Raw genomic sequence first — 25,692 nt, forward strand, 5'->3', positions numbered from 1 at the left:
GAGTCGGCCGGGATTTCGCGTAAGCGAGGCAGAAGGCGGATGTTGCTTTGATAAGTCGCGCGCGAGTGAATGTGTATAGTTGGTTCGCCCGTAAGAATCGCGCGGTCGCGAGTCGAATTTAATCGCTCTCTCGAATCGCGCCCCGACGTTGTTCCGCGCGAGAATGCTCGTTAGTTTTGTCACATTGTGCCACGTGCGACCGCGCCAATCGCGATTTTCGACACCTCGGCGTCTCACCGGGGACCTCAATTATTAACGGTGCGATATTGTTCACGAAAAGTTCACACTCGCCGCACGTGGCGGGAGATATTTCGACCGAAGGTATTCTATCGGCTGAAAGAGCACATACATACATACATACATACATACACTCTCTCTCTCTCTCTCTCTCTCTCTCTCTCTCTCTCTCTCTCTCTCTCTTCCCCCGCTTCCCTCCTCTGGTCGAACGTCAATTATTCTGTGCAAGCCCGGCGCGCGCGCGCGCGCATGTACGCGATGAAAGTTGCAAACGCGCGCGGCTCGTAAATTCGCGAAACCGAATCGACTTGTCCGACACATATACATTCGTTAGACTGTAGCTAAACACGAGCCGGAAAAAAAATTCACAAACGCTTCGGAGGCTCCGCGTTTTTGCATGATGACGTCACAGTGTACAGCGTAGGAAACTTAAAGCTCGTCTACAACACGCGGAGCGAACTTTGCGCGCAAGTTTGGAGAACGAGAGAAAAATACAAATAATTTATTCCGCTCTCACGTCCCCATATACTCCAACTCTTAAGTAAGAGAAATATTTCCGGGTGTGAGGTAGTCGGAGTGTAAGGCGTGAGCGAAACAAATGACTTCTATTTCTCACTCCAACTTACGCCAAACTCACGCCGCGTGTTGTAGACGAGCCTTTATACGCGAATATTCGAAGCTTCACTTTTTAACGAGTTTACCTGCACGTCGGATCCAGAGATCCACTCGATTTCGCTTGCACGCGTGTCTGTTCTCTGACCCATTTTACTTTCAAGTATCGCTTTCGATCACGCTCCGCATAAAAAAAAAAGGAAGGAAACGCATGAGGGAAATTAATTCGGGAGAAAATGGACGAATAAATAAAAAAGAGAGGAGAGAGAAAAAAGAGGATGAACACATGCTCGATCCTTCAGCGGGAACCGATTTGGAAATTGCACGGAGACGAGTCCGCCTCCTTCCAAGGTCGTCTATAATTAACAAGAATATGATCGAAGTGTCGCGCTGTTTTGTTGCTTCGTTTACCTGCACGTACGCGTCGTTTGATAGCGTTGGCTTTACGTCGCGTCGTAATTTTAATGTAGAGAGGCAGAGAGAAAGAAAGAGAGAGAAGAGCAAGAAACAACAAAACGACAGAGAGATAGACGGAGAGAACGCCGCGTCTTCGCAATTTGCGCGCGCGCGCGCGCTCCTGAGATAAAATCTATTATCTCACGACGCGCGGAGAGATGGAAATTATGTCAGCAGATATCAATTATAGCGACACGTGACTCCTTAACCCTTCGCGGAATTTTGCGTTACGCGAGAGCTGTGTAAAAAAATCAGCCAATCTCGCAATCGCTCGGCGGAGCTGTTTTTCGAGCTCTACCTCTCGCCATTTGTGAGTACGTATAACCGTGCTTCTTTGAAACCGGTCGCACAATAGGCATTGTTGCGAGTAAAATGCTAGTTTATAATCTATGTAAAATATATATTTTGGACATTTATACATGCAGTAAGTATACACGCAGAAAGTATATATTCTGTACGTGTATATATAATATACACTGAGATTAAAAGCACGTGAAAAATAAAAAGTATTTATTCGATGGGCATTAATAACATATTTATTTGGATCTCTAAATTTCTTTGTTTAAATAACACAGATAATTTCTTTTATGAAAAGCAACGGTTTTAGGGAAATATATATTTTTTTATTTAAAAGAAATTTTTCTCTCAACATAAAAGAACATATGTCTATTAATCTAAGTAAATTATTGATACTCAATTATTGATACTCGAATGAATATTTTTTAGATATTTTTCTCTCAGAATGTATATAATAAATAAATACAAATATATAATACGTATAAAAAATATATATATATACATATATTAGACAAATATGTAATTTGTGTTAAATTATTTAATTTGAATTAAAATTTAATAAATTGCCTCTCGTTATTACACGAACGCGATATAACATGACGTTCGAAACTTACCGATGAGAAATAGAGAGACGAAGATGACGACGATGGTTTGCACAATTCTTGCCTTATGTAGATATTAGTATGCTGAACGAGAAGAGGAGGAGGGCCTTTCGGAGCTAAATAAAAACAGTGACGTAATCAAGGTTTAATGAATGACTGAAGTGTGAACGATGTACATATAGGGATACGATATGCATTCCATCGCGCGATTCCTCCTGTCTCTCGCTTGTTCAGCGCGGCCGCGAGCCTACGCTGCTGTCGGCGCGAATGCACTATCGCAATTTTATCGTACAGCGCGTTCAAAAAACATCGCCGCGAGTAACGGGATACCGATACTCCGAAAATATCGATAATTGACTCGAACGCACACCGTTGCCAGCCAATCTTCGTCTTTCATTCGGATGCGTCGGGCTTCGCTGTTATTTTCCTCTGAAAAATATCGAAATTCACGTTCAGAAGCAGGACGAGGAAAGAATAAAAGAAAGAGAGAGAAAGGGGAGGAAGATCGAGCAGAGAGGAACAAATATCGTGAAAATAACGATTAGCAAGTGAAAAATGCAGCTCGAGAGCAATAAATTAATACACACTTGTTTTATTATCAGATCGACGAAGGAGACACGAGTAGAAGATTGCTCCGTCGTTCTGTTTTTACGAGCGATTTTTCTCGTCGAAACGACGTGCCGTCCCGTTCGTATCCAAGACGTCGACACGAATTTTGCACACTTGCTACGCGCGTTATCACAGGTGATCTGGGTTACGCGCGACATCATCGCGCCGCAGAGTTCGGGACCCGAACTCGCGCGAGCGTAAACGCACACGACGTGTGGCGCGGCGCGCGCAAAATAAATACACGCGCGTGTAATCTCTTCGCGTATCTGTCCTGCGCCTATCGGCGAAGTATGCAAATAAACATAGGAGCGACGCGTGTCGTTCTCGTTGGACGATCGACTTGATTTCGTATCCGACACGGCTCAACCGATGGCGCGGCCAGACGTGCGGTGTGTACTTGCCGGTAATATTTACACGTTTTTCTCCTGCCTCTCGCGTGTGCTCCGTATTTTTGCGTCCGTCTGAGCTGTGCCTACACCGCAAAAACTTGACGAGGCGAGCGCGGATTTTGATAAGAAAACCGGCCGATGTGCAGCGCGACGCGCGTCACAGCAGGAAAGAGAGAGAGAGAGAGTGGAATGAAGGAAGGGAGAGAGAAACAGGGGGGAAGAGAGAACGCGTTCCGCGTAGGACGCTCTTTACATTCGTGAGTCATTCGCTGTTGATTCGATCATAGCGAGCGTGTCCGATGACTAGTTGTGACACGTACTATTTGTTCACAGCGGCCGTGGAGCGTTTTTATTCTTTTCTATCTTTCGCGATTTTTTAGAATAGAGCGTGGAATAGAGAGTAATCCATTAACTCGGTGAATTCATAAAACTCATGACCGCGTGTCTCTGTCTCTCCCTCCCTGGCTTTCTCTCTTTCTCTCTCTCTCTCTCTGGCCTCTCGTGCTTTTCAGACTATTCGTATTTGTCGATATCATTTATTTGTTGTGAAATTGAACAAATTTCAGAGTTTGGCTATTGAAAAATTTCGAGCAGACAATCGTCGCTCACGTTTCCCGCACCCAAAACTCGTATCTACTCGCGGCGATTGTTCTCAATCAGACCGGCAGGATCGAACATTTTTCGAAACAGCTCGAGATACTGGGATCATTTTAGGGGAGAATTCGCAATGAACAGGGGGAATGAATGAAATCTGACGAGATGAATGGATGCGCGCGGTTCGAGAGAGGGAAGGACAGAGAGAGAGAGAGAGAGAGAGAGAGAGAGAGAGACAAAGAGAGAAGGACACGACTCCGCGTTATAATTCACGTACACGTCGGGCGACTTTATTACATTTTCCGTTCGTTAACGTCGCACCGGTGACGTTTTGAACTTACAACGACAACGTCAGACGTTTCAGGCGAACACTGAATTTCCGGGACCGCTCTTACGGATACCCATCCCCCTCCTCCCTTTCCGCCGAACGTGTTCTCACGTCGGCGACGGGGCGCGATTTTCTCATCTTCCTGAACGGCGGGTTGATTGAAAGAGAAGAGGAAAAGAGAAAAGAGAGAGAAAGGAAGGACGTGGCGCACCGGCGGTGAGATTATGAACGTTACGTGACGGTAACGCGGACGAATAATGAGAGCGGTTCATGCAAAAGCGATTAAACTCGTTTAGCTAAGAGCGCCTGAGCGGATAATAAAATCGCGGGGTCTAATTCGATGAACGTGCGTAAGCGGTGACATCATTTCGACTCCACCTCACGGCCTCAGAGAGAGAGCGGGGCATTAATGACGATACGCTCCCGATGGCCGACCACTCGTAAAAGCGCCGTCGCCCGACGCCCGACGCCCGTCGCCGTCGCCGTCGCCGTCGCCCGTCGCCGTCGCCGTCGCCTGACGCCATCGCGCCGTAGACGTCGCGGGCGACTACCGATTCCCGGCGTTCCTGCGTAAAATGTCATCGCGTAATCCGACATTTTCCTCCGCGCTGAGTAATGGACTGGCAGCAACCTTCTCGCTCGCGATCGGATTCCGCGACCACCATTTGTATTTATAGCATTGTGTCAGACGCATGGATCGCGTCGCGGGACTTGGGTGTTGGATCATTGAGCGGAATACGTAATAAGAAGTTTCAGGTCGCACGCTTACGCGCTCGGGAACACGCCAGCTCTCTCTTGTGCGCGCGCAAGGTAAAAGTGCCAATATCTGGACGTTAGTAACCCTGATACCTAAATTCTCATTGTTTTGACTTTTGTGTGTGTGTGTGTGTGTGTGTGTGTGTGTGTGTGTGTGTATGAATACGACTATTTTAATTTTAAAATATATGTATATATACGATATGCAGAGTTAGAAATCTTGCGTACACATGTTACAGTTTTTGTGTTACCCATTTTTTACTGTTATTTTAATGTAAAATTAACACATTATGTGATATTATTTTTGTAATGTTTAATGTGTTATATTAATGTCAGTTTCATAGCTTAACGTTTTTTGTATATCACTTAGAAATGGAATATTATATCTTGAATTCTTTTAATATAATTATTTCAAAAAAATAACATTTCTTAAAGTCACTTTAATATTAACAAGAATTAAAAAGCGAGTTTTCAAATTATTGTAAACTTTTACACGTAGAATAACCAAATTTATTAAGAGGAAATGTTTTCTGTCACGAATAAATTAAATTAAAGTAATTAATGTCATATATTAATATAATATGAAAAATAAGTTATAATGCGTTCACTTTTGTATACGTTCACATTATATAAACAAAAATGTTCCATCGGCATTCCTTACGAGTTATTTTAGCTATCCTTACATGTATTTTTTCTTTTCACTATTCTTTGTGTTATTTTTATAAAATTAAGCTTAAAGTCAAAATAATAAGCATAAATGTAAGAAAAAAATCGGTGAGTGTCGTTTAATTAACATTCATAATTCGATAAGTAACGCATCACGAATGAATTATTTTTACAACAAATTTAAAGCGTACTTTCTGGGACGTGTGAAAAATGTTAAAATTAATACTTTATATTTTACTGTGTGAATATTCATATTTAAAGATAAAAATAATAAGAATGTCCAGAGTTAGGCACCGATCTTATTAGTGTCCAGGAATTGATACTTTTACCTTACGTGAGCCGTAGGCTTGTATGCTTCTTGTGCGACGCTTTTGTGAGAAATCGTTATTTAGACGCGTACCGCGAGATGATAAAGCGCGCGCGCGGAGAGCGACCTTAATTGAATGCGACGTCAATTTTCCATATTATTCTCCGCTACACAATAATACTGATACTACAACAATATATGGTGAAACTCGTTTTGTATTTGCGTTGAAATCGAGTGGAAAGCCGTGTGGAAAGAGTACGACCAAGTTGAGCCTCTTTCCCAAGGGGATTTTGCAAAACTATTCCAATCAATGAGATATGTCGATCTGACGATTGGGAGATGAACGGAAAGTTACAATCTCAACAAACAACTAGTGCGGCTGTTTATTGGGATCGCAAGCTTCTGGATAGTTTATCTCCCAGACGATTACGAGAATAATATTGAGATTTTATATTCTTAATCCATCCGACATATTATTATACGACTATTTATTGATCATCAAGGGAAAGAAGTACCTTTGGAACAATTTAACAAGTATACTCCAACAATCTCAAATGCTCTTTCGTCCTAATTCATCTTTATTCAGAAATGGCACGCAACTTTCGTCAGCATGTCATTCTTCGCTTCTGACGTCACAAATCCGACATGGCCGGCGAGCTACAACGAGTCATAAGCTTCGTAAACCGGTGTATCATCAATTGAAATATTCAAAGTTTTTGAAGCGATTCTCCGTTCGATTTCTCGCACCGCCGTGTGTGTTAATTTAACGTTTGATAGGTGCACGTATTACAATACCGTCGACGATCTCGAACGATGAATATTCGTCATGAAATATTTGCGAAAAGAGGAGGGAAGCCGCATTATATCGGAACGACACGAACAATATAACACTGAATTAAAATCGGTACAGTAAATCGTTTACAGTAAATACGATTTATAAGACTTTCCACCGCTGCGAGATTATTGTTAATATCAATGGTGGGCTCTCTTGGCAAATTTCGATTAATCGGCAATTAACTCGTTCGCCAGAGTCGCCAGCGTAGAAAATCAAATGTGGTTTGTTATGAAAACGAGGAATGTTCTCTCTCGCTTTTCCTTTCTATATTCCATATTTACACACAGGTGGTATAAACAATTTATTATTTTTGTGATTGGACGACAAGTCGCACGACTCGATTCTGCCGGTCGATCGGTGCAATCGGTGTTTGACGACGATGGAATCTGCAAGCTGAAGTACACACATCTTTTTACGGGCAGAAACCTGCGGGCAATCGCGCAGAGAATACGAATCGAAGAGAAACGAGGAAAATTACAGGGGCGTTCCTGCGCGACGGGGGAGGGAGCGGATTTTTTTTTGGAAGCGCTTCAAATCGCGAGACGGTGGCGGCGAGGCCGTGCCGTAAAAGTCGCTCTAGTGTGGACGCGGCTTAACGCACATGGCGAAGTGCAATTTCGCGCGCGCGTGCCAAGCGCCTAACAGAGCGTATATTTTAATAAAAAGCAACGCTCGCGAAGGCTAAAAATTACCTGTGTTCACGTGGCTCGTCCTCGGATCGATAGGAGAAATTACTCCTAGCTTACGCTGCTCGTTATTACAATAGCGCGATGCGAATCTCATTTTCAACGCCCTCCGCTTGTCTTTCGCGTACCTCGCTATTCTTTTTGTCACTTAATTGATTGCTCGTTTCGCATCGATTTTGCGACTGACGTCACGTGGATGCCTGCGTCCCTCCTGAGAGAGGGATAACGCGCAAATCTCACGAATGAAATTATTCCAGCAGTAACCATGCATTGAGCTTTCCTCGTTGCTCAATTTACAGGCATTGAATTATTCATTACACAATGACTGTTTAATGTCTCTTTAATATTAACGACTATGACTCCGATGACGCGAGAGAAAATCTGGAAAGAGGAAAACAACTGTGACTCAACTGAAATTCTTTCGCAGTAATGATCCCTGATGAGTCTAACGTTTCGTTAGGCTCCCGAAGGATCCAATACGACGAATAGCATCTTGCCCGTTGTTACGCAAAGTAAAAGTATCAATTCCCGGACACGTATCTAATCTTAGACGTTGTTTTGGTCTTTAAATATTTCAACTTTCAAAAGATAGAATGTACGTATATATATTTAACACGTATATTTTATGTTGGAAGTTTAAATATTTATATTTTAGGACCAAGACACAAAATGAGAATGTCTACGATTAGGTACATGTTCGAGCATCTTTATCTTACCGCGATCGCGCAGAATAAAACGATACGTCGACATGAATCGAGACACGTCGCGCATACGCGCGCGACTCTCGCGTGGTAACGAAAGTGCTTTTAAACGCCGCCACGCCGACATTCTCGTCGTAAAAGGGACTCGCGTCCGCGGGAGCGACCTCCGCTGATTATCGCCGCTTGAAAATAGCGTGCGCCGGGGATGAAAATTACGTAAATTGCTGCGAATAAATCGGACCACGCTCGCCGAGCCGGCGTCCCGACGTCTCCGCGGCCATCCCGATCTCTCCGCGATGGAGCTCTGACGCGGGACAATTCATTCTTACTAGGAGCCACTTATCTTTCATTGTTTACCAAAGGGAAACTATCATCGTTTGTCGCTTAAGTGCGAATCCACGCGCTTGAAGAACGAGTGTTTCCTCAGATATCTCGTGAAATTTTCACTATAAAGAAGCAAAGAGACCGAGAGAGAAAGGAAGAAAGTGTACGAGAGAGAAGGACGGAGCCAGTTGCACTGGCGATCTACTAGAGGGCAACACGAATCGATTATCACTTTGCTAATGGCTCATTTCACTTAACACTCGCCTTTACTCGGGGATCGAGGGAACCTCGCCTCACCTTACTCGCTTCTGTCTACCTGGCGCGACGATAAAGCCCGCTCTCTCCATCTGTACGGCACTCGTTGACGGAATCATGAAGCTACGGGGACAGTGAGAAGACGACGGCTCGCTGTTCGGCCGCTCGTTCATTCGCCGATTCACGAATTCGCGTACTGACGTACACTGCACGAAAAAGAGAATTTCCAGGAGGTAAACGCGCTTTCGCCATCTCTGTCTGTCTCTCTCTCTCTTCTATCTCTCCGTCTCCCTCTCTCTTCCGCGCTCCGTCTCACCGCCTCTATCACTGTCCCTCTCCCGCTCAGCACGCTGTTATTTTCGGAGCACCGTGTTTGTGTTCGCATCGGGCGCGTGTGAGCGAGCGAGTGACAGTCCCCGTGCCGTCGTTATTTTCCGTTTCGTCCGTCAGTGGCTGTATTCACGCGGCGAGTATAGTGCGCTGCTGTTTCATCTGCTTGTTGCGATCAACGAATATTCGTACGGCCGAGACGAGCCGACGCCGCCGTCGCCGCTGCTGCTGCTTCTTCGGTGCCTCATAACCTCAAAATCGGAGCGGCGCGCCACCCGCCTGTTCTCTCTGTCCTTTCATTTTTCTCTTTCTCTCTCTCTCTCTCTCTCTCTCTCTCTCTCTCGCGTTCTATACGGCTGACAGAAAACAAAGCGAATGACAAACACTCGACTTATACCGTGGGTCAACCGACGGTCTTGAGGTTAAACCCGGGTTAACCGACCCCGTATTAACGCGTCGTGATCTCACCCTGGGTCGGCACTTCATGACACGCAGGATCGAAGAGTCGTTTATTTCAACGCCGGGTTAAGGAAGTCCGACATATTCAACACGACGTTGGCGGATCGCATCGGATCGGGTCGAGCCTGTGGTGGGCAAGGAGCATGTTGCTCCTCTTGACGTCGCTGCACCCTCGGAATCAATAACCACTGTATTGCATAAGCGAAAGCGTCTGCGAGCCGCGTGTCCTCGTCGCCGGATATTCGCGGCGTTCCGTGACACGCGGCCGATCGCGCCTATCGATTGCGTCCGCGTTTCCCGCAGCGATCTCGGCTTTCCGATCGCGGGACTGTTGTGTTTAGTGTAGGCATCGTCGTTGCCGCGGGAACATGCCACGCGATATAACGGATGATTTTTGAGCGACGACACGACATTGATACAGTTTCTTCTGGCCGGGAATTGCCGATAAATAGCGGACAACGTGACGATTCATGTGGCAAACGAAAGTCGAGGGTGTACACGTAGATGCGACGCAAAATGTATATACTGACGTGCAAAAGCGAGCAGTTTCCGGGCGACGAGAATTGACCTCTAAAAGGATTCTCTCTTGATGTGTTTCAGCCGTCGGTCCTCCATTCGCTTGGAGGCCAGTGGAGCAGCGACGCCAGAAAATAATAAGAGCCGTGGTAGCCTTGCGGAAACGTAACAGTGGTTGGCTTCGGCCAACAGAGGCGAACGAGATATCATGGCGACGATAGACGGCCGGCCGGCCCAGTATGGTGTGTCTCTTAAGCAACTTCGCGAGCTCATGGAGCTTCGGGGACGAGAGGGTGTCAACAAAATCAATGGCTACGGTGGTGTGCAGGAGATTTGTAAAAAGCTGTATACCTCACCCAGTGAAGGTAAGATGATTCATTGTGTCGCATTGAGGCAGAACATATAGCATTCTGAGCCAGTACAGTACTACCAGAGAACTGCTAGAATTTGAACACACAACCAGTTGACAGGATAGAGTCTGGAAGGTGAATCAACAATGCTTAATCTACAATGTGCTCTTTACTTCCTGTTTCTTGATTTCTATCTTTTTCTAGCTAAAAGCTTTAGTTTAAAGTCAGAAAGAAGTAAAGAGATGAAAACAAAAAACACATTGTAGATCTGGGCTAAGATCTGTTTGCTGTCTGAGGAAAGAATTTTAAGAATCACTGCAAGTTTATTATTCCCTGTTATAAGTGCATAGTATGCTTGAGAAACAATTTCTTGAATATAACATGACAGTCGCAGTAATAAAATGTGTACTTTCCTTGTTGTTTGTTACCAAATGACATTTTCTCACATACAAGTGCATCTTTTGCATAGTATATGGTATTACTAGTTGCATTGCTTACATCAATACGATACATCAGCGTAATGTCAAAGATTTCTTGCAATTAAAAATGTCATATGTAAGAAGCAACCTATGTAGAGGATTATGCAAGGTGCTGGCAGCAAACAAAATATGTACGGATTTTCTTCCTAGTTTATGAAAACATAAAAGACAAGAAATATTACATAGAAGGATCGTATATTAAAAAACATATGATAAGAGGTGATGTCATGATGTTTGTTACACGCATAGGTCTCAGTGGGTCAACAGCTGATATTCAACATAGGCGAGATACATTTGGTTCCAATATGATACCACCAAAGCCACCAAAAACGTTTCTACAATTAATATGGGATGCATTGCAAGACGTCACGTTAATCATCTTAGAAGTAGCAGCATTGGTTTCATTAGGTCTTAGCTTTTATCAGCCAGCGGATAATGATGAAGAAGAAAAACGTGAGTATTTATTACGTGGTGCACTATACACTTTATTTATCAGTGATTTTTCCTTTACTGTCTGCACAGCAGATAAAGGAAGTATGTATGCGCGTCACAGTTTATTAAAAATTATACCCAGCGAGATACCTCTCTTGTGATGTATATCATAACGACAAAATTTGTCGTTGACCGAAAAGCTTACACCGAAAAGCACTTCGAAAGATGCCACAACGAAGTCCTTTCCGTTTGTTTTCAGCGTTAGTAGATGAGGACGAATCGAAATACGGTTGGATCGAAGGACTCGCTATATTGATTTCTGTAATTGTGGTGGTCTTAGTGACAGCGTTTAATGACTATTCCAAGGAGAGACAGTTTAGAGGTCTTCAAAGTCGGATAGAAGGAGAGCATAAATTCTCGGTTATTCGACAAGCGGAAGTGAAACAAATCTCCGTGTCTGACATTGTCGTCGGTGACATCTGTCAGGTACATACGTGTAACACTAGTAGTCGAATTTTATGTAACTGTTTATAGAAAAAAAAAAAACAATCCGTGTCGACACGATATCTGTATCGCAAACATGATCATTGTCGAATATCAATGTGACGGAGGAAAGCAAAATTTACATTAAATTAGCTGTTTGACAATACAGATAAAATATGGAGACCTGTTGCCTGCAGACGGTATTCTTATACAAAGCAACGATCTCAAAGTGGATGAATCCAGTCTGACTGGGGAGTCAGATCATGTAAAAAAGGGGGAATCGTTCGATCCCATGGTACTTTCAGGTGAGAGCCTCGGGCGAGCTTTTAGTTCTTGTCTTTGCTGGATTACTTTTCGTTTAAAGAGCTTCAAAGTGTTTAAGGATCTCTTCGAAACTTACGAGAGACTGTATATTCGTGTATACTATACTGTTAAAAAGGTACGCACGTGATGGAGGGTTCCGGGAAAATGTTAGTTACTGCAGTAGGTGTTAACTCCCAGGCCGGTATTATCTTTACTTTATTGGGTGCTGCTGTTGATCAACAGGAGCAGGAGATCAAGAAAATGAAGAAAGGTACGTATCGTAATTCGAGTGGTCGTCATTTGAATGAACCACACAACTATAGAGGTTACTAAATTCTTGGAGTAATGCGGTCTTTATCAAGTACACAGTACGTTTTTCGAGACTCCATTAAGTTTCGTTTAGATTATTTTTTTTGTCGAGATCGGCATCAATGTCCCACTGTTCTTTTCACTCTGATGATTTAGTATACCTGTCTCTCTCTCTACTAGCAACTTCTGAATTACTCCTAAACTGCTCCTATATATCGAAAGTTGTCTCGATCAATTGGCACACGAATGCGTTATATACAATATGTTTATAGTATGAGTAGTTCGAGTAGTAGGTAGAATTTACGGGAGTTTATCTCTAATAGAAGTTGTTGGTACCATCGTATATCCCCGCATGATATTTACGAAATGTTTCAAAATGAGTGTAGACGAATCGCAGTGGACGCATGGTTTTGACGTGAATTGGTGTGATCATTTTATTATGAATTTTAAAACCAAGCCATCTCTTGTATTTCCTGTTCTATTCCCCCCGACGTTGCATTTACAGCATCTACGGATGAATTTTGTAGTTCTATTAACTCACTACTAATTGGCGAGAGTACCTGCATTTTGATTTGTTAACGTTTCGCGAGAACAGACTTGATTTGGAAAGTGTACAATATCTCTCAAGACTGCCACAATACAGCAGTGTTACTTCATAGCCATCCTGCCCTTCGTCTAATTAATCGAAAACTCTTTCTCCATTCGCTCGTTCGCATTGTATCTCACTGTCGAAAAAAAATGTCCTTATTAAGTACACGTACATATACACGAGTGAACACACACAGATTATATATCACATTATCTATCCGAATTATCCTCGTATCAAAGAATCATTTTTATGCATTTTCACTCGACAATAATTATTCGCAAGTCATTCCGTCAAATATTGTTATTCATTGTTTCATATACCGCAAATTCGTTTAAATATCGTAAATTATTATGGAAGATAATAAGCCCTTATCTATATCGATTTTTGAGGTACTACCGTCCGATTATGCCTCTTACGTTCGTAAGTCATTTGTGTTCTCGTCCCTACATAGCTATAAATGTTTCTGCTGTATAATGTTTACTTATCTTTTTTGTCTGATATGTGTATATGAGACTTTACACTCGGTAATTGCAAAAATTGACCAGAGATTATTACTGTCACATGATTTCTTAAAATAATCTAATATGGAAAGTGTCTTGGAAGTGTTACGTGCTTTTTGGATTATCAGTCTTCGAATTACTATAGAAAGTCGAGAACGCTTACAAATTTTTAATGTCAAACGTTCTACATTTGTAAATGCGGGAATTTTTAGATCAACTTCTTGTTGAGAGAGAAAAATAATTAATACAGTTATTCCGAGACCACTCCTGAGAAGTCAGATATTTAGTTAGATACTTAAGAAATTAATTCTGTGCTTTAGTTAAACTTGCAGTATTTACGATTCGGTAGAAATGAGCCGCTTCCGAGATACTTTAAATATGGAAAAGCGCGGATGTCAAAAGCATACGTATAATTCCTCTCTTTGACGATCCATGCTCCTCTGTATGTCTTTCGTTATTGCACAACCTGGAAGGTAAACTCGTATTTTTTGATGTTATCCATGAATGCACTCTCATGCACACTCTTACGGTTCCACTAGTGAAAACTTGTTCGTTTACCATAGAAGCAATAGTCGCTTCTAGTTCTTTATGTTTGACCTTCTGGGCTGTATCTACCTCATTTGTTAGTGTTTAAGTACCTCTTTGCGAGAATCCGAAGCGCATAATCTTACGAGATAACAGAAAAAGTTACAAATGTGAATTCTTTTTAAACTGTGAAACGCGATTTTACCATTGGCATACATATATTTACATAGATAGATTGCTAATCAATTTCGTTTTGCATGTATTTTTTTATCTAGAGGCTAAAAAGCAGCGGAAGAAGAAGTCATTACCAGGTGAATAACACTAAATTATATACTTATTGTTTATTACCTCGATATCATGTGTATATATACACATACGTTAATAATGCCAAGGAATTAATCGACCGTTTCCAAGCCCTCGAGGCAGCATTCAGTATACTCTTCTTTATCTTTGTCTTTCACTTCATCTTCTTCATTTACGCATCGTAAAAATATTGTTCTCTTGTTTTTCTTTTTTTTTTTTTTTTTTTTTTTTTTTTTTTCTTACGTCTCGTGTCACTTCTGTTGTTTATGTCTACGAACTTTAAATTAATGTCACGTATCTCTAAGGAATTTCTTCCTTTGTGGCCTTCTTTCCTTTTTTTCTTTTGTTTATCTCTTTATAATCGCGCTGGTGAGGTTCGATTAAAGTCGGTTTCGTCCTTTCCTTCCGTTGAGTGCGACTTAGCAGATGTGTGCTCGGACCTCGATGCAGCCTGCTTCGAAGCAAGAACGCAATAGCTCTCGGTGCGAAAATTGTGCGCTGCGAGATATGGAACACGAATCGCGTTAGCGTCGCCGAGTCGAGCTTTCTATATCCAGGCCCGAGTGCAAGGGAAAAAGAGAATTTACGTTATCCACGCTTCCGTGTTCCCTATAATTTTTGCGTGCTCTATTGGCAGTGGTTTATATGCATTTGACACGTTAGCGGCTACCTCGTTCTTGCATAGCTTCTTGTTTTTCTGCATTTTTAGTATGCGCCCTGACATAATACCCTGGTGGTTTTAATCTGTGTCTCTAACGTGTAACTGTTGTGTCTTCTAATAATCTTGGTCCATCTTTCATCGAACTTCTGGCTATCGATTAACTCGAGTGGCATCCAGTATTTCATACTTAAAAATGCTTCACAGCTCGGTATTACGAGTGTAACGACCGAGGCTCGATCGACAGCGACGACGACGACGACGATCGACGACAATTACAAGTCGGCGAAATAAGATGACGGGCCGTAATGAAAATTCCCGGTCGCGATCGCTCGAGTCGATCGAGCCTTGATCGGTGTACCGCGACGAATCACGCTCTAATTTCGGCTAATTGTACACGTAATCAAGGCGAAGAAGGGGTAGAGATTACCGGGAACAGTCACGTGAGCGGTGGAGGCGGCGGCGGTGGTGGCGGTGGTGGCAAACACGAGGGTGGCGAGAATCATCACGTGACCACCAGTGCTTCGAGCTCCAGCGAGAACAAGAAGGAGAAGAGTGTTCTACAAGCCAAGCTAACGAAACTCGCCATATACATCGGTTACGCTGGCTCGACCATAGCGATACTCACTGTCGTCATTCTAGTCATACAATTCTGCGTGACGACCTTCGTCATTCACGGCAAACCGTGGAGGAACACGTACGCCGGTGATCTGGTGCGGCATCTGATCATCGGTGTGACGGTGCTCGTAGTCGCCGTACCCGAGGGTCTTCCTCTGGCTGTCACCTTGTCGCTCGCTTATTCCGTCAAGGTAACTGATTCAAAATCAATTCTTTATGCGGGCTGTCTCGTGACGTAATGTGTGAACGGAAAGAGGATTGGCAAAAGGCGTCCTCAAGCAGAAAATGTCCTATAAACGGCACATTACGTGATGAGAGATACCATGATGATGATCCGAAAGCGATTAGTAACGCGTCATTACCTTTTGTCCCTTGTGTAGAAAATGATGAAGGACAACAATCTGGTGCGTCACTTGGACGCCTGCGAGACAATGGGTAACGCCACCGCCATTTGCTCGGACAAGACCGGCACCCTGACTACCAACCGAATGACCGTGGTACAGTCGTACATATGCGAGAAGATGTGCAAGACCACGCCGAACTTCTCAGACATGCCGAGCCACATCGGCGAGCTGATGATACAAGCCATCTCCATCAATTCGGCGTACACGTCCCGGATAATGGAGTCGCAGGACTCTACTGAATTGCCGATGCAGGTCGGCAACAAAACCGAATGTGCCTTACTTGGATTCGTGTTAGCCCTGGGCAAGAAATATCAAACTGTGCGTGACGACTACCCTGAGGAAACCTTTACGCGGGTGTATACGTTTAATAGTGTAAGAAAGAGCATGTCTACTGTCATTCCCAGGAAGGGCGGTGGATTCAGGCTCTTCACCAAGGGCGCTTCCGAGATCATCATGAAGAAGTACGTATATAGTTCTCCTCGTTCTTATCCCTCAAACACCGCGTTTTAAACGATCGACCTCGAGCTCCCTGCGCCGAGGTTCAACGGACTTGCCGTGACTTGGTTCAACCCGTTTCTAGCGACTTTTCCCACCCGCTTGGAATCCACCCGAGGGAATCCCGTTGAGTGTTAAAGCAACCCAAGTATATTATCATGTAGCGAATACATACGCTTTGACGCTTCTCGTAGCAACGAGTGTAAAGCATTCTCTCTAAAGGGATGTGACCGCATTGGATCACAGTGTGCGCGCTATAAGACGTTCTAAGGTTAACATCGCGGGATTTCCTTCTCCGACAGATCGAAGGGGAGGCTGAGATGGTCTGATCGGTCTCGTGATGAATTTGTGTTGCAGATGTGCCTTTATATATGGTCGCGAGGGTCATCTGGAGACGTTTACCAGAGAGATGCAAGAGCGTCTGGTAAAGAACGTGATCGAGCCCATGGCATGCAACGGTCTGCGCACCATCTCCATCGCTTATCGCGACTTTGTTCCTGGCAAGGCGGAGATCAATCAAGTTCACATCGACAACGAGCCCAACTGGGACGACGAGGATAATCTAGTGAACAACCTCACCTGCCTGTGCATCGTCGGTATCGAGGATCCGGTTCGTCCCGAGGTACCTGACGCGATTAAGAAATGCCAAAAGGCCGGCATCACTGTGCGTATGGTGACGGGCGACAATATAAACACCGCGAGATCCATCGCGCTCAAGTGCGGTATTCTGAAGCCGAACGAGGACTTCCTCATCCTGGAGGGCAAGGAGTTTAACCGTAGGATCCGTGACAGCAACGGCGAGGTGCAGCAACACCTTCTAGACAAGGTGTGGCCGAAATTGCGCGTCCTGGCCAGATCGTCGCCCACGGACAAGTACACTCTGGTGAAGGGCATTATCGACAGCAAGGCGACCGAAAGTCGCGAGGTCGTAGCCGTGACTGGCGACGGCACGAACGACGGCCCGGCGTTGAAGAAGGCGGACGTCGGCTTCGCGATGGGCATCGCCGGCACGGATGTGGCCAAGGAGGCCTCCGATATCATTCTGACGGACGATAACTTCTCCTCGATCGTCAAGGCAGTCATGTGGGGCAGAAATGTCTACGACAGTATTGCCAAGTTCTTGCAGTTCCAACTGACCGTCAACGTGGTGGCCGTGATCGTCGCCTTTATCGGTGCTTGTGCCGTGCAGGACTCGCCACTGAAGGCGGTACAGATGTTGTGGGTAAATCTAATTATGGACACGTTAGCGTCTCTCGCCTTGGCCACCGAAATGCCTACGCCCGACCTTCTCCTCCGTAGACCGTACGGTCGCACAAAACCACTCATTTCCAGGACAATGATGAAAAACATTCTTGGTCAGGCCGTTTATCAGTTGACCGTAATTTTTATGCTTCTTTTCGTCGGTGAGTACCGATCTCGAGCTCTCGTCGTTCGGCCCCTTTCTCTCTGCGGCGAAACGCTCTAAAACTTGTCTCTTGTCTGTCCGCGATTCACTAGGTGACAAGATGCTCGACATCGAAACGGGCCGCGGAGTCGCGGCGGCGGGTGGCGGGCCCACGCAACACTTCACTGTCATCTTCAACACGTTCGTCATGATGACTCTTTTCAACGAATTCAACGCTAGGAAAATTCACGGTCAACGCAATGTCTTCCAGGGAATATTCACTAACCCCATCTTCTACTCGATTTGGGTCGGCACGTGTTTCTCGCAAGTAAGTCACCGAATACTCGCGCTGTGTAATCGCGACGCAACAACGACGTCGTTTCTTCATGTTTACTTTATATCACATAATTCATCTACGATTATTCGCGTGCAAGACGTTTGTCATTTTTCCTCAAGTTCTTGTTTGAGCTGATTAAAACGAAAAAAATGGGACAAGTAATACTCGTTGAATATCTAAGTAAAAGATATCGAATCGATGTTGTTGGTTTTATTCGTAAAAAATCATTAATCCCTCGAAATCACAATTTCTATATTCTTTGACGAACTTCTTGCACCAACCTAATGCTTCTTCGTATCGACTGATCGCAACACCACGACGGCTGGCATTTCTTTTTTTCGCGCGAGCTTCTTTCGTCGACCATTCCATTTGATCGCGAGATCGCGAGGAACTCGCTCCGCCTCTTACATTTGTGATTCAGGGATACATCCCTGAGCGGTACATCGATAATTACATAGTTAATTGATCGCAATAGGGCGACGAGTGGACGCGAAACGCGCGTATTTAACAAGAGCGACATACGCTGCCGGGTCCGATGGAAAAGAGTCTGAAAGGCAGGACGTCGTAACGGTGACTCGAGCAGCGTCACCTCGTGTATGTCCCTTTAATAGAACTGTCTGCCTATCTTTTTAGGTGGTCATCATACAATACGGTAAAATGGCATTCAGCACTAGAGCTCTCACGTTAGAACAGTGGATGTGGTGCCTGTTCTTCGGATTCGGTACGCTATTGTGGGGCCAAGTAGTTACGACTATTCCTACACGCAAGATTCCCAAAATTCTTTCGTAAGTTAAAATTACATACTCACGCACACATATCTCTTTTTTTTATTTATTTTTCGTTTGATTTTTAAGCACAGGATCGCAGTTTATTGTGAGAAAGGGAAACAAAAAGTGAAAAAAAAGAAAAGAACGATTGCTCCAACACCCGGTGTGTGATTTTTGTGGTAGATATGAAACTTGGCAGATTTTTGCTGATAGACGTGAAACCTGCACATCTAATTAATTCCACGACGCGGTTGAAAGAAATAAAAAGACAGAAAGAAACGCGAAGAGAAACGTATTAATGTTCGTGTGATTTGTTGCTTTTCTTTCAACGGTGAAAAAATGCTAATACTCATCGTACGCGTAGTACATGTAATAATTTACAAAATCGACTGACAATTCAGTCGGTGAGATTGTCGCTTTTCTGCATCGTGACGTTCTTCATCGAACGTGTAACGGATGAAAACGCCTTTGCAACGAATGTAGTGTCTTGTCTTTTGCAATCACCGGGTGATGATGACGTTGTCGACAGGAAATCAGCATTGTACTTGATTCATAATGCTAGAGTGACTGATGTCTATCTAACGACTGCTGTTTTGCCATCACATGAATTAGCATCCTGAGTTTTCGTCTCATTAGCGGTAGATGCCTTTGCATGCTGAACCTTGAGAATTCACTCGTGCTGACTAGTATATGTACATACATATATATATGTACATGTTTATATACATATGCATGTATATATATGTACATATATATGTATACACACACATATATGTCATATTTTATATAAGTGCGTATATATATATGTATATATATATATATATATATATATACATATATATACACACATATATATATATATGCATATATATATATATATAATCGCAGAATTAGTAACAGTGTATGTCGACTCCCCGAAGAATGTTGCTCCCGTATGCAAGCTCGTGCGATTGTTCCGTCTTGACTCACGACTTGATCTTGATCGTGCTCGGCCGCGACATAAAATCACAGGGTAACCATTGTATGCAAAATTTCATTGTGTTTGCATCGAGGTGTGTATCAACAAGTTTTGACATATAGCAAACATCTAGTTGTTTGTGGCTGAAAGTTATCCTCGTGTCGATCAATATCTTCCGTCAAATTCCATTATTGTTGCCACGATTGATAATATCAGAAAACGAGAATGATCTCGACAAGGAAATTGTTTTATAATGGCCGGGGTTGTCGGTAGAAATTTAAAGAGAATTTTACACAGATATTTCTGCAGTGTTTGCTCAGATACGTATCGGGCGATCGTGTGTTATCCCTGTGACCGATTCGTTTTGTTCATGTCGAGATCGAGAGAGAGATTGTCGCGCGACGAAACGCGAACAATCGCGTACACTCAGATGTGTCCCGTGTCCCGAGTATTCCCTCGCTCCTTTCAACCTGTGCGTAATTTGGCCTTAATCGTTGCATGATTACAGCTCTCTCCGAAATCTACGTACTTGTTTGTGTACGGTCGAGCGACCGGCGACAGCGGACGTACATGTACGTGTCGCAACCATAGCTTGCACTAACAATCAAATCCGAATATATATATATCGCCTGATCTGCGATACCAACGAGGCGAATTGAGAAACGATCGTGCGAGAAACGCGAGCTTATTTTTTTGCCTGATATCGATCAGTCAGTCGATCAATTAGTTCCGATCGACGTGGCGAGCAATCCGAACGATCGAGCATTTGACGATGCTTATTAACATACACTCTTTCACTCGATTCGTTGGATTTACGTGATTTCTTAGCGCCCCTTCCTTCTCTCTCTTTCTCTATCTATCTATCTATCTATCTATCTATCTATCTATCTATCTATCTATCTATCTATCTATCTATCTATCTATCTATCTATTTCTAACTTGATTTCCTTTTTCTGTCTTTATCTTTGTTTACCTCTCTTTCCTCTCTCTCCTCCTCCCTCTCTCTCTCTCTCTCTCTCTCTTTATTACTTAGCATGCTCTATATACTTTTCTTCCCTATTCTCTTTCCGCATACACGTACATTCGCACATACAGCACATACATATGTATATATACACGCACACAGCACCCACACAAAATTGTACGCGCGAGCACATCCTTGCCGATGATTCATAACACTTTTATTTTTGCTCGTCTACTCTTGCTCAGGGATTGGAGCCGGTATATCTTCAGTGAAATCAGTTTTTGATGCCGTAAACACGATGAAAGATAGCTAATCGCATTTTACCGTCGAGAAAAGACAGCACATGGATTGCTTTCACGTGTTTGCAGTATCAAAAATATCTGAATATCTGATTTTGTAACAGTCTCGATCCCACCTCGTACTACTTCTCTCTCTCTCTCTCTCTCTCTCTCTCTCTCTCTCTCTCTCTCTCTCTCTCTTCTCTTTCTCCATAAACTAACAGGTCCTAATTCGCAAGAGAAGCACAGCACGAACGCAGCCGCCGCATGCGAGATTATCGTCTCGTAACGGGAGAAGCGCAAGTGTTAATCTCGCTAGAGAATCGGGTGCTTTTTGCTGCTCTCGCACGCGAAGTCGAGTGCACCGAATGCTACACGAGCACGAAAGGATCAGCTACCAAAGGACGGGGAAGCGCGAAAGCTTTTTATCGCCGACTAGAGAAATGTGTGCCGCTTGTAACACCGAGACACTTAGCTACTTACGTAGTATGTGTATGCCGTTCTCCGTAGGTGAACAGTACTCCGATCTCTTCTATGGACACGTCGTATTTTGTATACCGCGAACGCGCGACGAGGACGACGAGAACAGCACTCGCTGCGATCAGCGGAACACAGTCTCGCCGGGTCGTTCCCTCGGAGTCCACGCGTGTCTTCGGAAATTTTCAAACGACTCTGAATGAAACACGCAGCCTCAAGTCGATAGTGCACATCGATGATCGATGCGCAGTGCCGACTATAGTACGCGTATCGATGATAACGTCGATGATAATCGATAGCTGGCACCTGGTCGTCGGCCAATCCGATTGCGACTGGACTAATCGGCGTTTGCCGACGTTTGCATTACGGAAATCGCTCGCTCGGCGACGGGCCGCGACCGGGGACTCGGGGACGTGCGACCAGCTCGAGTGATTTTCCGCGTGAATCTTCCGCGTGAACTTCCGCGGACCGACCCGGCGACGCGCCGCGACTCCCGAAGGAGCGTTACTTTTTCCCACGAGCTGTGAGCGTGTGCAAGCTGAATAGTGCGAAATAGAGACGACAGGCATAGCGAAACGTAGTGACAGGCAGCGGCGCGATTTTCGCGTTTGTACCGCGATCAACAGGTAAGGGGAAGACAGTCGCACCTGCTTTTATAGCGCCGACCACATGACGCAAAATCGACGGGTACACAACGTGAAACGCGGTAGAATTCGTAGAAAGAGATCGGAAAGGAAAGGACGAGAGACCGAACGAACCGACGCACGTACCGACAGCGGAGAGACGCGCGAGTGATCGTCGTCGCGAATCGACGACGAGAACGGCAGGACAACGCGCGCGCGACGCATCCTTGAACGGAAACGTGGCGTCCCCCTTTGTCCCTTCCGCGTGTTCTCTGTGTTTGCGCTTAACTGCGGGAACCCTGGTGCGCGGGCTAATGCATACTACGTCGGGGAAAGCTGTGAATTGGGCAAGCGATGCATCGGATCGCGTCGGGTTGTACGAGAAGACGCGACGCGTCTTGATTTTCCGGGCTTGGTTTCCCCCGTGATCGCGCGTAATATTGTGTATACTTCTTCCTCCCTCGCTCTTCTTCCCGTTCATTATTTACTCGCACCTGTTACTTATTATCGACTCTGTACACAGAAACAAATGGCAATCGGGGATATATATACATATTTCGCCCTCTTCTAACGCTTTACATCTGACCAACATTTCGTAACATTCTGTGCACCAAATATTGTATGTGTCTTGACGTTATAATTCACTTGTACGATCTTTATGTTTACGCATAATAATGCGTATAGTCAATTGCAATATTTTTGTCTACGTGCGGGAGACACGATCTGTGTCCCTCGTAGCTTTGAGTAAATTATTTGTTTTAAAAAAATGTGATCAATGTTGAGACACATATATGGCGCCTGCCCGAGTCGAAATTTCAATTGCACTTTAATCTGACAAATTCTGTCAACTTGAAGCATCAATGGAGAATTTTGAGGTGTTGCATTTACCAGGCTATTGTCTTTTGATATTAATCATTCATGTCCGCGATTACTTATCGCCTTAAAAGTAGGGCGTATTTGAGAATTATTTAATATTCGTCCATCTAAATAGTTTCTACCTGCATTTATAATCTTTCTCAATTCATAATTTCAATGTATTCATTCTGCAACTCACTCGACTGCAGATAGTGTATTGCGATGAGCAAATGTTAGATGATCTAATGAGGATTATAGACAAATAAAATAACGAGAAAAGACTTTCCTTTCTTATAATCTCTTTATTATATTGTACTAGCGAAAAAAAATTACAAAAGGATTTGTGTATTGAAAAGAAGCGAGAAAGAAGGAATTATGAGTAGCCGACTGCTGCTACATCCGGCGTCCTGTGATCCGTTCTGGTGTCCGCTCTTGCTCGTCACCGTGGCCCGGGTGCTGCACTTAAGTGCGATTCGATCGGAAACTCGACATTGACTAATGATCGCACGTTAATCGACTGTCGAGAATGCTACGTACAAATCTTCCAATGCGTACTATTCTGATGATTTTGATAACACCTAAAAAATCTGGAATATTCCGCGAAGTTGTGACTTCTCGGCCGCCAGATGTACTCGTCATCGATTGGCGGACGCCAATGGTTCACCAATCTCGCGTCTCAAAAAAAAAAGATTTCGTGGTCATTGTTTACACCTCTTGTCGAGTGATGTAAATATTTTGTCGGTTATTGAAATATTTAGTCAGGCACGCGTTAGTCGAGACATTTCTCTGATCGAATCGTATTTACGCGACTGTCAGTGCCAGTGAGTGTCTTGCACGACGAAACAACCAGGAGCAGCCTGTTCTGTCATTTTTAACGACGAGTGTCGATTATTATTACGACGTTGTCGTTGCGCAGGTATAATACGCGGTGGAAAAGCGCGACGACACACCATGCCAGTGACATTGTCGCCATAAAATTACAGAATAGGTCTACAGGAGGGTCTGTTTTGTAACTTGCTGCAATGTCACTAGCATGGTGTGTCGTTGCGCAGCTTTTCCACCATGTATTACACTTGCGCAGTGGCAACGTAACGATAACGACAGTGTCGTTAAAAGTTAATAGAACAGACCTACGGGATCGCAGAGGAAAGCCAGAATGGAGCATGTAGGAGCCTGTCGGAATATGAACGGTGATACATTATGTATTGGTATCCAGGTGTGTTGAATTATTCACATTACACAGAATGTTTCCGATCAGAACGGACGTTTGACGAACTCACCGAAGACTAAGAGATATCCGTGAGATTTAGAAGCTATTCTAAAGCCGGCATTTCTTCTTGTTTGATAACTAATTATATTCTTACGCGTCTTTTCTCTTCGTGTATTTTAAATATTCATTCCTATCAACAAGCTAATAAAAAAAAAGATGACAAGATTATGAATGGAGGAAGAGCGCAGTGTTGTGTATACATCTATATTTATTACTTAATATTTGTTTATCGCCCATAATCCTATCTGCAGCTGAAAGTTACATAATGAATATATTATTCATCGGGGTTAATAAGAAAAATTAAATGTAGGTAGAACATTAAGATATATGGGATATTGAATAATTCCCGAAAAAAATGGTTCTTCAAACCTCAACATGTGTGTGAAGAAAATGGCAACAATTGTTTGTGACATCAAAGTAGGACAATAACCAATGTACAGAGTTGCATCTCAAGATCCTCCATTGATCCTTCAGGTTCAAATATTGTGACGACATATTTGCAGGATTAATGTAGAACTGAAATTTCGATTTTGGTAATGTATTATATCATCTCGTAACATATTCTCAATCATGATATATATCCATATGGCACCATCACGCACTATCCCCTCGTTCGTTGGCCTCTTATGTTTTGGATTTTTATTAACCAAAGTGTTTGATGCAAGTTGATCGCGATGTCTTTCTCGTTGAGACAATTGACGTGAGTTTTCCTGCTTTAAAAATCAAATGTCGTATCTTTCATCAGCTTCAAGCTAAAGCTTCTCGACAGTGATATCTCTCATCGAGATATCATCTTTGTAATCTCGGCGGAGTCTATCTCAAATTAATGAACGGAATTTTTGTTCTTTTTTATTTTTTAACGAGCTCTAAATTAATTTTTAATTGCTCATGATACGCAAGGTATTCGCGTCTCGACGTTTCTGACGTAAGAAAACTAAAATTACTTTAGGTTTACGAACGTCGCTATCGCGCATCAAACACACCTGTTTGCGAATATCCATATTTCTCACATCTTTCCGTCACACGGCGGATTTCGCTGATCATATGTTCTCTTTTTCGTGCCCACACACACACACACACACACACACACACACACTCCTATACACGCGCACACTATGCACAGACACACATGCACACACATGTGACAAACATCGTTGCTACATCGCCACCGCCTAGTCTTTTCACCGTCACTGATAATAACTCATAACTCGCTATCGACTCACGCGTGTCACTAGTACAACGTAGATTAGGAATTCTGCTAAGGAGCGAGGGGAAAACGGAAAACGGTCGGGTGCAGTGCGTCGAGGAGAGAGGGCCGGCCGCCGAGACAATATCGAAAAAAAAAAAAAAAAAAAAAAAAAAAAAAAAAAAA

General features: G+C 43.7%; 1 protein-coding gene across 25 annotated transcripts in view; it reads left to right on the top strand.

Annotated features, from left to right (window-relative positions):
* LOC116851554 (plasma membrane calcium-transporting ATPase 3) overlaps positions 1-25,692 on the top strand; it is a 119,301-nt gene that overhangs the window by 43,045 nt on the left and 50,564 nt on the right. For 12 of the 25 annotated variants that reach the window (XR_004379604.1, XR_004379607.1, XR_004379608.1 and 9 more), the window contains exons 1-11: positions 10,168-10,324; positions 11,038-11,241; positions 11,480-11,706; positions 11,873-12,008; positions 12,143-12,277; positions 14,205-14,240; positions 15,299-15,699; positions 15,889-16,373; positions 16,765-17,810; positions 17,905-18,119; positions 18,762-18,913. Coding sequence is in view for 20 of the 25 variants with exons in the window: in XM_032831093.1 (XP_032686984.1) it covers positions 10,168-10,324; positions 11,038-11,241; positions 11,480-11,706; positions 11,873-12,008; positions 12,143-12,277; positions 14,205-14,240; positions 15,299-15,699; positions 15,889-16,373; positions 16,765-17,810; positions 17,905-18,119; positions 18,762-18,913 (3,194 nt within the window). In the remaining 5 variants the exon portion in view is untranslated. Of the gene's footprint in view, positions 1-4,803; positions 4,935-8,740; positions 8,888-9,740; positions 9,962-10,043; positions 10,325-11,037; positions 11,242-11,479; positions 11,707-11,872; positions 12,009-12,142; positions 12,278-14,204; positions 14,241-15,298; positions 15,700-15,888; positions 16,374-16,764; positions 17,811-17,904; positions 18,120-18,761; positions 18,914-18,987; positions 19,667-25,692 lie in introns of those variants that run through there. The other 13 variants (XM_032831097.1, XM_032831082.1, XM_032831077.1 and 10 more) reach the window with 6 other exon arrangements.

This window comes from Odontomachus brunneus, unplaced genomic scaffold (genome assembly GCF_010583005.1).
Source record: "Odontomachus brunneus isolate Ranch 3 - 2012 unplaced genomic scaffold, Obru_v1 Obru_scaffold_177, whole genome shotgun sequence".
NCBI classification, from domain to species: domain Eukaryota; kingdom Metazoa; phylum Arthropoda; class Insecta; order Hymenoptera; family Formicidae; genus Odontomachus; species Odontomachus brunneus.